This window comes from Prunus persica, chromosome G4 (genome assembly GCF_000346465.2).
Source record: "Prunus persica cultivar Lovell chromosome G4, Prunus_persica_NCBIv2, whole genome shotgun sequence".
In the NCBI taxonomy this organism is placed as follows: domain Eukaryota; kingdom Viridiplantae; phylum Streptophyta; class Magnoliopsida; order Rosales; family Rosaceae; genus Prunus; species Prunus persica.
Genome location: NC_034012.1, coordinates 1,914,594 through 1,929,209, shown reverse-complemented (window position 1 = coordinate 1,929,209; position 14,616 = coordinate 1,914,594). Strand labels below are relative to the sequence as shown.

At 37.9% G+C, this 14,616-nt stretch overlaps 3 protein-coding genes across 3 annotated transcripts; 2 read left to right on the top strand and 1 right to left on the bottom strand.

The window, feature by feature from the left end:
- On the top strand, positions 7-2,199 carry LOC18778845 (NAC transcription factor 25). The gene is made up of 3 exons (XM_007211391.2): positions 7-773; positions 857-1,161; positions 1,245-2,199. The coding sequence occupies exons 1-3, from the start codon at positions 587-589 to the stop codon at positions 1,872-1,874; spliced, it is 1,122 nt and encodes a 373-aa protein (XP_007211453.1). The 5' UTR covers positions 7-586; the 3' UTR covers positions 1,875-2,199.
- Positions 3,935-7,526, bottom strand: LOC18778330 (serine carboxypeptidase-like 31). Its single transcript, XM_007212018.2, has 10 exons — positions 7,072-7,526; positions 6,320-6,427; positions 6,033-6,128; positions 5,747-5,839; positions 5,569-5,651; positions 5,176-5,463; positions 4,952-5,082; positions 4,727-4,822; positions 4,513-4,618; positions 3,935-4,385 (listed from the first exon to the last, which is right to left on the bottom strand). The coding sequence occupies exons 1-10, from the start codon at positions 7,361-7,363 to the stop codon at positions 4,236-4,238; spliced, it is 1,443 nt and encodes a 480-aa protein (XP_007212080.1). The 5' UTR covers positions 7,364-7,526; the 3' UTR covers positions 3,935-4,235.
- Positions 12,987-14,472, top strand: LOC18780439 (caffeoylshikimate esterase). Its single transcript, XM_007211469.2, has one exon. The coding sequence runs from the start codon at positions 13,244-13,246 to the stop codon at positions 14,261-14,263; it is 1,020 nt and encodes a 339-aa protein (XP_007211531.1). The 5' UTR covers positions 12,987-13,243; the 3' UTR covers positions 14,264-14,472.

The following is a 14,616-nucleotide window of genomic DNA, read 5'->3' as shown; positions in this document are numbered from 1 at the left end:
GTACAAGTTCAAAGACCATTACATTTAAAAATCTGAAAAAATCCGAAAAAATAAAAGAAAATGATGTCTAGCACGCACATTAACACACGTGCGGAGTCTCTCTTTCTCTCTTGTCACTCACTCACAAAATTTGTTATGTAGAGGGAGCTAGTTGGGCGTGTTTGGCTGATCAATAAGAAAAGCATGACATGAAAGGCGTACCAGGCAGTTCCAAACCTCCGATCCGACCCACAAAACCTCCCCCCATTTCTGCCCTTCCTTATCATCCATCACCCCTCCCCTTCCATATTCATGGTCCCAACCCCCACGTGTCGCCAAACCATTGCGTCATGCATCCACGTGTCGCCCGATCACCAGTGCCGCTTGGGGTCTTTTATTAGTACCTAACCGCCACTCTGCCTCATCAACCTCATCAACCTCACCACCATTTCCCCTCCCCTGTCTTTAGTCTTTAGCAGCTACCATTGCTCAAACATTTACAGCTTTAGCTCTAATTCTTCTTCATCAATCAATATTATTTTTGTCTTTCTTTTTTTCTTTTTGGTGATACGAACACCAACTTTAAACAAGTAATTAAGAGGAACTGATGGAGAGCACAGATTCATCATCGGGTTCACAAGCACACCCCCAGCTGCCACCCGGGTTCCGGTTCCACCCGACCGATGAAGAGCTGGTGGTCCATTATCTCAAGAAAAAGGCCGCCTCCGCTCCTCTACCGGTCACCATCATCGCCGAGGTGGACTTGTACAAGTTTGATCCATGGGAGCTACCAAGTACGTACGTCATCTTTAATCAATTAGATAGATTTCATTAATTATGAGCAAGTTCAATTCAATTTGATTTTGTATTTGTATAGGCAAGGCGACGTTTGGGGAGCAAGAGTGGTATTTTTTCAGTCCAAGAGACCGGAAGTACCCGAATGGGGCAAGGCCTAACAGAGCGGCAACGTCAGGTTATTGGAAGGCCACGGGCACCGATAAGCCTATTCTAACATCCATTGGAAACCAAAAGGTCGGCGTTAAAAAAGCTCTGGTTTTCTATGGTGGCAAGCCCCCAAAAGGGATCAAGTCCAATTGGATCATGCACGAGTATCGCCTAGTCAACAACAACAACAACTTTTCTAAGCCTCCTGATGCATCCAACAAAAAAGCCTCTTTAAGGGTACATTTAATATTATTTGGTTTGTCAAACAATAATTCATGTGTTAACTTGTGGGTTTTGATCTACTGTTTTTCTTCTTGTAGCTTGATGATTGGGTTTTGTGTCGGATTTATAAGAAAAACAATGCGCAGAGGCCTATGATGGACGAGGATTCTTCCAACAATTCAATGGACGGTATGTTTGCCCACCCGTCATCAATATTGCCAGCTCCGCCACCGCCACCGCCGCAGCCAAAGCACACTACAAACTACACGGCGTTGCTCGAAAACGATGATCACGAGGGTTTTTTCGAGGGTATATTATCGTCAAATGATCAACAAGGCTCTCACTCTCATCATCATCATCAGCATCATCAGCATCATCAGCATCATCATGATCAGTTTGGTGGTATATCTACTTCAAGCTCAAAAAGTAACCTGCCCGTGAAACGTCCACTTTCATCGTCGTTTTGGAACGATGCGGGATCGATGGGGACTGCTGCTGCTGCTGCTACTACAAGTTCATCGAGCAAAAGGTTTCATGCTGATCTCAACAGTGGTATTAGCGCCACTGCTGCAGGTGGGGTTGATGAAAGCAACTCCTCCTTTGTTTCTATGCTAAACCAGCTCCCACAGGGTACGGCGCCGTTTCACTCTAATGCACTTCTTGGGTCCCTCGGAGATGGGGTTTTGCGCCAACAATTTCAACACCCAAGTATGAATTGGAATTCATAGCTTGGTTTTGGATGATTCGGAATCATCTGTAGCTAGCTAGCTATAATCGCTTTGGACTGTAACTATAGCATGAACATACGGGTAAGGTTCATATATTTTTATTTTATCTTTTTGATAAATTTCTATTATTTTAAATTTTTACTTGTGATTATAGTCATAACAATAACATGGTTTATGTAGATAATTCAAAAATTATATTTATGTTGATGTTATTATTATTATTTTTTTTACCCAACTCCAAAAGACACTTGCAAGCAACTGTGAACTGAAATTATTTTATTGTGATTAAGAAAATTATGTATGGTGATGGCTTCTCCGTTTGTCATTTAGTGTATCTTAATCATAATCAACTTCTGCCCATTATCCGTCATCTCAATTATGATATAAACCCGTCATGTGAGATGTATTGTTTACATTATAAAATTTCAAGTTTGTTTTAGGATACTTTTGAAATAACTTAATCCGACTGTAGACTAATGACGTTAGCTAATGCTATGCATGCATATCATCAAGCTTGCACGAAGCTTCTGTCAGTTTCTTCCCTTCCTTTTGACTAGCCAGGGCTACAATACATAGGCTTCTCTCATTTGTTTATAATCAATCACTAACTAAATATATCATTTTATATCTTCAACAAGAAACAAAGATATGATTTTTGTTTTGTTTTTTTAACACTGTTATAATTTTGAGATTAATTATAAATCGACAGAAACTATGAAATGATATTTTAACAAAAAGAGAGACGAGTAGAGATCATTGACAGCCAAGTGGTCCAAATCTAACAAAGTTTGGGAAGCAAAACAAAAAATAATTGATCATATGAAGATATGAAATGTGGGAGAGAATCAGTGAGGGCAATATTTTCCACCAAATGACGTGTAAATTATTCCATGTCACCATCAGCTGTTGATTACAAGATGAGATTTTAGGTTTCCAATGTCAACATGGCAAACATTTGGGCATGGAATGTTTCTTTCTTGTTTGTTCTAAAATTCCAATGCACATATGTATCGCCCTGCCATTGGCTAATCACAAAAGCACTCACCTAATTGTCGCGTTCGCTTGATTAGCTGGAATGGAAGCCTGTCCTTTGCCTATTTATTTATCCTAAATCTTAATTATTTAGCAGATTAATCTGAGGGTTTAAATCTAATCTAAGGTCTAACAGTAACGGGGTTTTGTTTCTTCCATTATCTCCGCCCTCAAAAGCTCTAGTACATGGAAGTCAAGTTCATTCTACAAAAGTATCATATTTCACATTATATTTTGTAAGTTTCAACACAGTAGAATGCGATATTTGTATCACGTCCAAGTAAGGAATCGCGGCATAATGTGCAGAATAACTTTTGTTATAAGCGGGGCATCATACATCGGTTACTACCTAATTAATCAAGCTTTGTAAGTAATCACTTTACTTAATTAATTGAGAAATAGAACAAAATATATTTCAGAAACTCCACATATAATTGGTGTGTGATTTTGGAATACATACCGAAACATGAAAGTCATATTTTGAATAAGCCTTTTGTTTTCGGGGAGATTCATTTTCTTTTCCATCAATAACACAATTGATCTTATAGATACAAGCTAGCTTATTGAAACTGGCATATGTAGCACATACATATGATGTTGAGGTCGCATGAGAACCATAATCCTAAGGGTCCGTTTGGTTCGTGGATTGAACTTTCTGAGAATGAACTTCCCGTTTGATAGAAGAACGTACGCTTTCTCCTCTTTGAAATTTAACAACAAGGGCTCGTTTTTCTCCTTAATAAACTTTCCTTTGAAAGTAAATATATATTTGAATATACCGAGTAACTTTCTATTTAAGAAAGGGTTTGATTAGGGATAAAACTCTTGTTAGTCACAAAATGTGTCTAAATGCAACACAACTAATAAATTTATTAACCATCTAAAACATGTGCTTGTATCCTGTATGGCATTGGCAACGCAAGCTTTGTGCACCGACAAAAATGATTGCCTTAAGAGGATGAAATCCATGAGCTACATTCCTCGAAAAGGCACCATGCCATGATGCCATATGAGCCAATCAAACACAATTAGCAATTACAAGATCAGTTCTTTCAAGATTACCAACAACAACAGTACAAGACAAAGGTGGCCATATTCAATGCTCTTTTTCTTGGCAACGAACAAGGGCCTTATTTTACACAGAAAATTAAAGGGTTTTACTCTCTTCATCTGTAAACGAACATGTTTTATTCTCTATATATAGTTAGGCTATATATATAGTCTTCTGCTACATGTATAGCTTAGCAAATTGGTAAATCTTTTTGAGCCCTACATCTATATTAATATATATAGGATCTCCTTGATTATCAGCAGAACTGACTTAATTAATCATGTTCGAGCCGAAGGCAGAGATTCCCCAAGAAGAAAAGACGTGAATAAAGCCAGTGAGTTGCTTGGTTTGAAGCAGGGAACTGCATGCCCAGCTCCTCTAAATGTGGCAAATGTAAGACCTTTATATTCTTGAAACCAACCACTGACCTGCCATATACATATCATAATTCACAAAATTAATAGAAAATGGAAATTTAAGCTATCATTATACTAGTTTTAATTATTAACTTAAACTTCAATTTTGAAGGCTTGGTTGGTGGTAGTAACTAGTTACCTGCTTCTGGTGGTACCAAGGACTCCATGCCTTATTAATAGGCAGTCCCAGAGCACTTAAGCTGTATCTGGTGGAAAGCACAGGAACTCTTCCATCTGTGTCTCCACTGAGCCATCCACAAAAAAAAACCATAAAGGCAGGTTTTAGTTTATATTTCATTTCCATTATAATAATATCATCACTTGACATTGATGTTAAGGCAGGGAACATCTACCTGTACACCCATATTCTGAGTCCTGCTGCAATGAGTTTCTTGTATATAGGAAGAACAGATGGCTTTGAATATGCCCAATCTTCAAATATTTTGTTACTGCAAAACCAAATTAGTTGAAAATTTTCTTGAATACAGTCTTAAAATGAATAAATAATCTTGGCAAACATAAATGAAATATAACTCCTATATATGTCCAAAATAAGCCAAGGACACAGCAGTAATTACTTGCAGATGCTCCAGTTCTTGAGCCGGACACCATCACTAACATGGAGGGCCTTTTGCACTTCTGGTCTGTTATAAAATGTTTTCGTATATTCGTCGAGACATGGGTCATAGCCACCCATAATCCTTGGCATCTGATAAGCATAAGCCATGAACTTGCATGTTAATTAAACTCAAATTATATACAAAGGGTTCATAATATTAATTTTAAATCTTCTCTCACTCACCATGGTAGATGTGCGCTTCATCATGACTTGCATTGAACCATCATCTGAGCTTGCTGTATCACCAATGCAGACTGAGGTGTAGAGGCTATAGATATCTATCTCCTTATACTGTTTTAACACTTCATCCACAGCTAGAGTACAATTTTTGTTACTCCAAGTATCATTTCTGTCGAAATCACAGCTTTCGCGTATTATTTTGTGAGTTTCATCTGATACCACAGCGTGGCTCCAAGCATAATCCACCAGACCCCTCCAGTCCTCAGCATCAGATGTTTCAGGATTACCCAACTGTACATGAAATAGAAGAAAATAATTTAACCAAAAAAATATATATGTATGATGAACAGAAACAGATCAGATAGATCCTATTTGTTGTTTCCCAAAGGACCATACCAGGATACCCTTGAGATCAATATGGAGGGAAGTATCTTTGTTCTTGTCATAAATGACCTCGGCTAGCTCCGGAACATATTTTCCTGTTAACAAGAAAGAGAGGAATTTTGGGTATACAAAAGAAATTCGATTGGAGAGCACATGATAAAAAAAGGATGAGGGACTGAGGCTGACTTACCTGCATAGCTCTCCCCTGCAATGTAAAAGGTCCTTGTTCTGTATGATGGGAACTTGAGAAACCACTTATGCAGGAAATTATACGCATCATTCGCTGAATTAAGTAGAAAAACCAGATCAAAATCTTCTAACGGTATCATTAGCCTCACCACAAGATCAAAAAGAAAAAAAGAAAAAAATCTTGACCATATGTTGAAATAACATAAAGCAGTAATACTTGTTTAATCATTGGAAATAGTAATACCGTTTGTAGAGAATATAAAGCACTCAACTTTCAAGTAACTGACCTGTAAAGACATCTCCAAGATTCTCATAATCAGAAGTTGTATTGGAGTACGAGAAGCCAACCCCAACCGGAGATTCCAAGAATAACATGTTGGCCTCTGCATCATGAGAGATATCCAAATATATTACTACAAATTGGTGAATTTTTATTATCATAAATTCAAAATAAAGGGAGCACCATACAGATAGTATATCAGCAGGTGCAAGCAATTAAAGCAGCAAATGAGATGTTTAAGCATAAAGCAGAGCAAAGTTTGCATAACTGATTTGATAGTCAAGTACCCAATACCTTTATTCCATGAGTAGTTATTAAATCTAATTCCATGTCCATCAGTGTCCACTATGAATGGACCAATCTCTTGGGTAGCTCCATATCCCACAGAAGAGCACCCAGGACCTGAAACATAAAGCATCTTGTCACCTCAGCAGATAACATGAAGCAAAAGTGCCAAATGGGGATTATTAAGTATCATAGAAAATTCTTTGGATGAGTTGGAAAGGACGAAAAGATGACCTCCACTAGAATAAGTACAATAGGATAATTAACCACCATATACTCTAATAAAAGCTTTATAATTGTTTATTAACAGAAACTAAACTGTTTAAATATTGGGTGACGCACTGTCCAAAGATAAGGAAACATGAAGATATCAAGGAACCTGTGCTTGCTTCCTCTTCCACACATATATGATTATGTGTTTGGTATATAGATAAATGCAGATTTGGTCAAAAGATGGATATATATACCTATATATCAGCATGGAATATATCTAGATGGCTAAAAAGATAATTGCAAGAAGCTGATGAAAAGTTTTCCCTGCTAAGATGATTTAGAACCCAACAACTTGTAATCAAATTAATTAATTGGTTCCAGCCAAACATCACCTCCTAATGAGGTTCATAAACAACCATGATTGAGGCATTAGCAGAGGGAAGGTGGAAGTCCTGGCTTGCAATGTTTATGGACAAATACGAACCATACATTTACACGTATTTATGACCATATATGTAGTTTTATATATATTGCTCGTCAGTGCTCACCTCCATTAAGCCACAACACCAGAGGTTTTGCATCTGGGTTGGTAGCAGCCTCATAAAACCAGTAAAAGAGAGCCCTTCCATTTGTTTGGTTCACTGTGACATAGCCAGCATAGTGCTTGAAGTCTACAGCAGGCTGGCCAGGCAAGTTGGTCACAAGGTCCTGAGTCCCCAATAAGTTGATCAATTTCTCACTATTAGACCGTTTCTTTCTAGAACCCAAAACAGGCTCCACAAACTGCAGAGCAATAAGGGCCAAGACGAAGAAAGCTGTCGCTTTTGGTACAAAATTCATATTGGATGGGAAGTACAAAAACAGACACCAAACAATATTACTAGCTGGAGACAGCTACCACAAAACAAGGATGAAACATAAGCAAATCCAACATGTCTATTTATACTCAATGGGGACTAATACTCGAGCATCCACTAAACCATACGAGGATGTATGAAATTCAAAGAAAGAAAAAAAGTAGATATGGAAGAAGAGTCCTACGTGGCAATGTAATACTTTATGAAGATGACAAATGTGGCATTGGCATCTGACTCGGGTTAATTACGCAAGCTCAGCTTCTAGGCTATTCATGCATGAGCAAGTGTGATAAGTGGTACCTCCATTGTCTAGTGTGGGTTGGTGATGACTGAATGAGTACTCAGAAAAAACAAAAAATCTATGATTCAGAAACCTGATGTCTAGATTCTACTCCTAGTATCATCCCCCACATCATAAAATCTGAGCCAGTATGGGAAGATCATAAAAGTCTCTGAATGGTAATATTTCTACTCCTAGTATCATCCCCCGCATCATAAAATCTGAGCCAGTATGGGAAGATCTTAAAAGAGTCTCTGAATGGTAATATTTCTACCCCCAGTATCATCCCCCACATCATAAAATCTGAGCCAGTATGGGAAGATCTTAAAAGAGTCTCTGAATGGTAATATTTGCTTTAGTTACGTGTGGATTGAACGGTCCAACTCAAAACTAATTGACAACGAATTACTAAAGATAGCTCAAATTGTATACCTTATAATGCATGATAGGATATTATATTATCGACAATAACATTAACTCTATCGGTATTCCATCAATGTCTTATGATGTTGATTAAGTAAATTTGACTATTCCTCTTGGATTTGTATTTATCATTTAATTATTCAAAAGGGGTGTGCTAATAACTTTACATTGTGGAAGTAGACTAGTAGTCAGCTCTTCCACAGCAACTAGCATATATAATACATCCAAGAGCACAAAAGGGAAGACAAACGACCCAGTAAAAGGTCAATATATACATACTTAAATATTTTTTTAATTTGCTAAGAACCAAATTAGCGACAGCAGTTGGATTGGATAAAATTCCATATTCATAAAAGATCATCTAATATAAAGAATTAGAGCATAAATAGAAGGAACTGGTTAATATCGTTAAAGTTTCTACAGTAATAATCTACAAAGAAAAAAAAAACCAGTAGTATTAGCTACGCTTAATTAGCAGACATGTGGAAAACCAAAGTAATTAATAACTAAACCTGGGGAATCATTATCCTTAACTAAGGTACAATGTTTTGATGTCGAAGCTACTGTTACAGAGTCTAATAGCAACTAAAAAAGGGTACATGTTCATGTTCATGATTGAAAAGGGATAAACCAAGACAGAGCTCGTGGCAATCTCTTGGTGCATAATACATATCAGATAGATCATGTTCTTGCTAGTCAATGATTATATCACAAAGTGGAAAAGGCATTGTGGTATATATTCCAACTTAGTGGTGTTCTTCAAAATAAAATAGGAAAAGGCAACTACTGCTCTTCAGAATCCCATCATCACAAAGGAGACAGATGGAGTTTTGTGGCGAACCTTGTGCGTAATGACTCTTGAATCTGATGAAGCCAAAGTGGTGAAAGGAATGAAAGAAACAACCAATTAAGTTAGTGGGGTTGAACAATGACTTGGATTCCAACTTTATTATTTGAAAAATGAGATGGAAATCATCTCTTAATTATTCAATTAGCAATCTAATTCAAATTTTAATTTGTAATTTTTGAGATTCTCACCATCTGCTTCTGAGATATGTTGTTGCCTCAACTGCTAATTTGCAGGGTTCACTCAGTACGATTCGAGATGCTTCAGGCAGTTTTATCTTTACTACAAATCTAGCTAATATGACAGAAGATTAGTACTGTAAGCACAATTCTATTCTATCTAAAAGCATATTATTTCCAGTCCCACATGGGAGTCATCTTTTTTGGCACCAGAAAATATATCCCTGGCAAAGGATTTGCCACATCCCTCTAGGCTCTCTTCCTCCAACTTAATCTGTATTGGCCAATAGATGTCCACCTACTTCTTTCGGAAACTATTTTCCTCATCTCCCTTTTTGTGCGTCTCATTGCCACAAAGCAGGAGTTTAGTCAATGCAGATAAAGAGAAGTGCAAATCTGTGTTATGCTCGTGAGGATTAGACTGATCAGCATCCAACTAATTAATATCTCAAAAAAGCATGCATCAATACATGTACATATTAAGGCGCACATTCAGTGTATATGCATTCAGTGCTAAAATTCATGAGTTTTGCCAGCAATATACACAAAGAAGGGGCACCAGCTTTTCATAAATGAGAAACCCTTCATACTTTACGTGTTGCTCTTTTTTACCGACGATCATCACCAAGTCATCAAATGCATAAAGGCTCCAGCTTGCTGTGTCTTCTTTCTGTCTTTCTGACTCTGTTAGGTAAAGTAACAAGTGATATACATCAACGACCTGATCAAAGTTGAGATAAAGCGCACTAATTGCGGATAACAACCTACAGGTTTGAAATTAACTTTACAAATTAAAAAACTTGGTGTCAAATTTAACGCACTACAACCCACAAAGTGATATAGAGGATATTCTGCACTACAGAAACGTGTCCAGTATTTTACTTATAGTCTATTAAGTTGTCTAGATCTTCTGCACTAATTATTGATAATGCAAACAGGATTTCTTTCTACCTCCAATGACTATAGGAGAATGCAAACCTGTCGAGGCTACTAGTAGTAGTACTGTAGAAATGAATTATCTACACTCTAACAGACAACTAACGCAAGCCTATTCAACCAATCTCATAACATAAGTAAACGCCTGTTCGCATTGCAACTAATAGAAAAAAACAACCACTAGACTATATTCTTGCTTATAATTTCACTCTCTCCTCTATACTACTTTAATTCTAGTACCCTTTTATTGGAAGCTATAATATATAAAAAAGTATAGGAGACTATCTACATATATTTATTTTAAATTCTTTAGGTAAAGAATTCATGATAATTAAATGAGACTTCTATAAGCACAAATGCCCGATGGATCGATCAAATACACTAAAGACTAAGAAAAAGTACATTACATGTTTCAAAAAGAATAAACAAAATAACAAGTGCTTAGGCCACTCATCTACTACAACAAGGCAACCAATATAATCTGTCAATTGCCCTTGTGTTACCTGCTTGTAGAGACGGAACCATCCAATCTTATTGGTTGAAGGGAGAAAAGGCAATCTCACGTGATTTACATGTAAACATATTTAGAATCTTTCTTAACCATAAAAAACGATGTCATCGAGCACCATGGGCAGTTAAAGTCTCTACAGAGAGACCTATACCATTGTTCATCCAGAAGCTAGCTGAGTTGACTATATCTTAGAAGGGAGGAAGGGGTGCATTAGAATTTATTATAGCTAGCTTTTGACCATATGATTTATCATTAGATGAATAATGTATACTATATCTTAAACATAAACTGTGTTTAATCTATTCATCTAAACTAGTGTTGCCCACATGTGTTTCGGTTCACACTACAAAAAGCTTACACTTAATGGGGGTGTGGGAGACTTTGGTGCTCTTCTTTTTAGGGGAAAGGGCACATTACACTACAAAAAGCTTACACTTCATATCTGAGTATTATGGAGCACGAAAGGGCACAGTATCATATGGGGTATACTTTGCATAAAGTTCTTCATTGACCAGATTGTAGATTCTGATAGGCCTCCCATTCGAGCGCATGTCATTCTTGCTTACATCAAATTCTTTTTCTAGGACATATACTTGAACCTATGGAAATAGATTTACATAAAAGAAACAAGAACATTACCTTTTCTAGTTGGTTGGTATGAGAGTTATCAACTGCATGATGATACAGGGATTTGATAAGAGATGGTTCTACTTAAGAAGATTGCTTTAAACTCCATGATCATCCTGGTGCCATGCAATCAAGTGACATCCAATTTACTGAAACATTAACTGTTGATGAGATGAACAAAATATGCAGATGTTATGTACATTAATGGATTAGTTGCATGCTATGTCACTTTCCTGTTGTCTCATCCGGCTCTTACTGTTGTTTTACTCCATTTCCATAGTAGCTTAGGAAGAAAATTTTGCATACGTAAGCCCTACTCCTATTAGTGAATCCCTTCCAGTTTCTTAATCAAAATGCCATCAGGGGCCTACTAGATTGTAGCTTCTAATAATTTTACCAGACCAGAGACCAGACAATATAATGGGAGAACTTTGAAAGTTCTTTTGCAAGACCCGGTGCCACTTTCAAAAGCAAAATAGAATTGTCGAAATTCGGATTAGCCTGCCTAACATTGGCATCAATACTCAAACTACTTGGATAACCCCAGATGTTAGGTACAAATGTGTCAGAGAAAATGCTTTAAAATTATTATTTCTAAGACCTAAAAGATGCAGAATCTATGGGAGACCTATCCCACTTCATATCATCCATAACAACTTCTATGTATTCATTTTCAGCCTTACCTTTTAGCATTCTAAGAATGTTCTCGTGGTCATAATTATTTTGTATTCTTATCGTTTCCCTTTTTCCCTTTTCAATACTAGCATCATTGCCTTAGTGCCAATCACTTTGAACTGTGTGCTTTTTCTTTAACTTGCTCCAATCACTTTGAACTGTGCTTTTTCTTTAACTTCCTTTATCGTTCTTCTTCTCTTTTCTTTTGTTTCTTTTTTCTTTTTCTAGGTAAGAGGTTTTCACATACTTACAAGTTATATCCTCGCGGAATTGAGGCTGAATATTATATCCCAGTAAGTAGCCGTTTGGGGTCAATTCTCTTCCTTATTTGTTGAAGAATTTGTGCTCTCGGCGGGTGTTGGGGAGAGGGAGAGAATGATAGAGAATTAACTAGTACTGTATTTGACCAACAAAATGCTGTTGAGTGTAAATGGTTCAGGAAGTAGTAGTTTTCCGATGCTACAGAGAGAAGAAACAAACCAAAGAAGTTGGCCATCATCTTCATTTGAAAGCAAAACCTCTCCTCCTGAGTCCTATCCTATTATAGGAAAAGCATAATAATAAACTAATAGTGCTGCATGCAATGCAAGTGTTGCACAAGTAGGCACAGTGCAATCTGAGGTTCTGATCTGATCTACTTTCTTCTATTCATGGATGATGAATTTCAACCTAACAGGATGATAGAATGTAGAAAAATACCTTTCTTTTTGGTGCTTAATTCTTAGTAGGGCAAAGGATAGTTTCTTTTTCTTTTTCCAAGTTGGATCTCTTCCAACTACACTAATAAAAGCTAGTTGATAAACTTTCCCAAATGTATGTATGTATACAAATTCAATACACTAGCTAACAATTTTAGGCTACGAAAAAGAGAACTCTATCTATCTATCTATCTATCTATCTAGCCATGCGGCAGAGGCCACAACCTATTAAGAAACATCCTCATGGGAGTCAGGATTGACATGCTCCTATGATCCTATCCTAACCAAACCAACCACTAACATTTGTTTTTAGTAAGGAGTGAGGACATCATCATAGTGTCTATAGACTAAAGTGCAAATAAAAATAAAAATAAAGTGGTTTTGTTTTATTTTCTTTTAAATATTATAGTTCAAATAAAAATAACATTATTTATTATTTACAAGAAAGATTCTTCCAAAAAACAAAAAACAGAAAAAAGGAAAATAGTATAGTGATCAAAAAAGAGAGCATCTGAGTGAGTCACAGACCTGGCTGAGCCGAGTCAAACATACCTCGAATACATCAACATCAAGACAACAAAAAAGTCATCCTTCATCCATCCATCTGGTCGAGTCATCAGCTTCTTCCAATTCTAAGTGAGAGCCGCAAATCTTGAAGCACAGCAAACAAAACAACCACTTCCCAGAATGAAGGAAGAAGAAAGCCTCCTCTCCACCCAAACCCAATCGGGCCAACCCGAAACCCAAACCCAAACCCAACTTCTGCACTACTGGGGCAACACCCCAGAGCAAGAATACTACAATCTCCAAGGCATCAAAGCCTCCAAATCCTTCTACACCTCACCCAGAGGCCTCAAGCTCTTCACCCGGCAATGGCTGCCCCTCCTCTCCCCTCCACGTGGCCTCATCTTCATGGTCCACGGCTACGGCAACGACATCAGCTGGACCTTCCAAGCCACCCCAATTTTCCTCGCCCAACAGGGTTTCGCCTGCTTCGCTCTCGACCTCGAAGGCCACGGCCAATCCCACGGCCTCAGGGCCTTCGTCCCCGACGTCCATCTCGTGGTCCAAGACTGCCTCGCTTTCTTCACCCTGGTCAAGCAGCAAGAACCCCAATTTCTAAACGTCCCCTGTTTTCTCTACGGCGAGTCCATGGGCGGCGCCATTTGCCTTCTGATCCACTTCGCGGAGCCGGAAGCTTTTCAAGGTGCGATTTTGGTGGCACCCATGTGTAAAATTTCTGATAAGGTGAAACCCAGGTGGCCAATTCCTCAAATTCTGACGTTCGTGGCCAGATTCTTTCCCAGCTTGGCCATTGTGCCCACCGCGGACCTCATGTACAAGTCTGTGAAGGTGGAGGAGAAGAAGATCATAGCGAATATGAATCCGATGAGGTACAGAGGAAAGCCGAGATTGGGGACGGTAGTGGAGTTGCTCAAAGTGACTGAGTATGTGAGTCAGAGATTGGGCGATGTAAGTCTTCCGTTCATTGTGTTGCATGGAAGCGCAGATGTTGTGACTGATCCGAATGTGAGCAGAGCATTGTATGAAGAGGCCAAGAGTGAGGATAAGACGATCAAGATTTATGAAGGGATGATGCATTCCTTGCTGTTTGGGGAGACTGATCAAAATGTTGATATTGTTCGCGCTGATATTCTTTCTTGGTTGAATCATAGATGCCATGCCAGAGGAGGAGGAGCTGAATGACATCAAATTACTACCCTTTTTTTTCTTTTTTTTCTTTTCCGAAATGGTATATCATATTTTTCAATTATCACAGAGATTCAAATCAAAACTATTTTTGTGTTTTATTTTCAATTGTCACTATTGAAATTGTGTTTGATTGAAATGAAATTGTGTTTGTAGCATGTCCTGCACTGTCCTGATGATGAACATGGAGGCATTGCATTGTATTATTTGCCGACTAGCACCACCCCCCTATGGAAATTGTGGCTGACCATGTGGTCTTGCAAGTTGCATTTGAAACCCTCGCGCGTTTTGACTAGTTTGCTTAATTATGTTTGGTTAGTTGGAGAGGGAGAGAGAGAGAGATTGCTCCC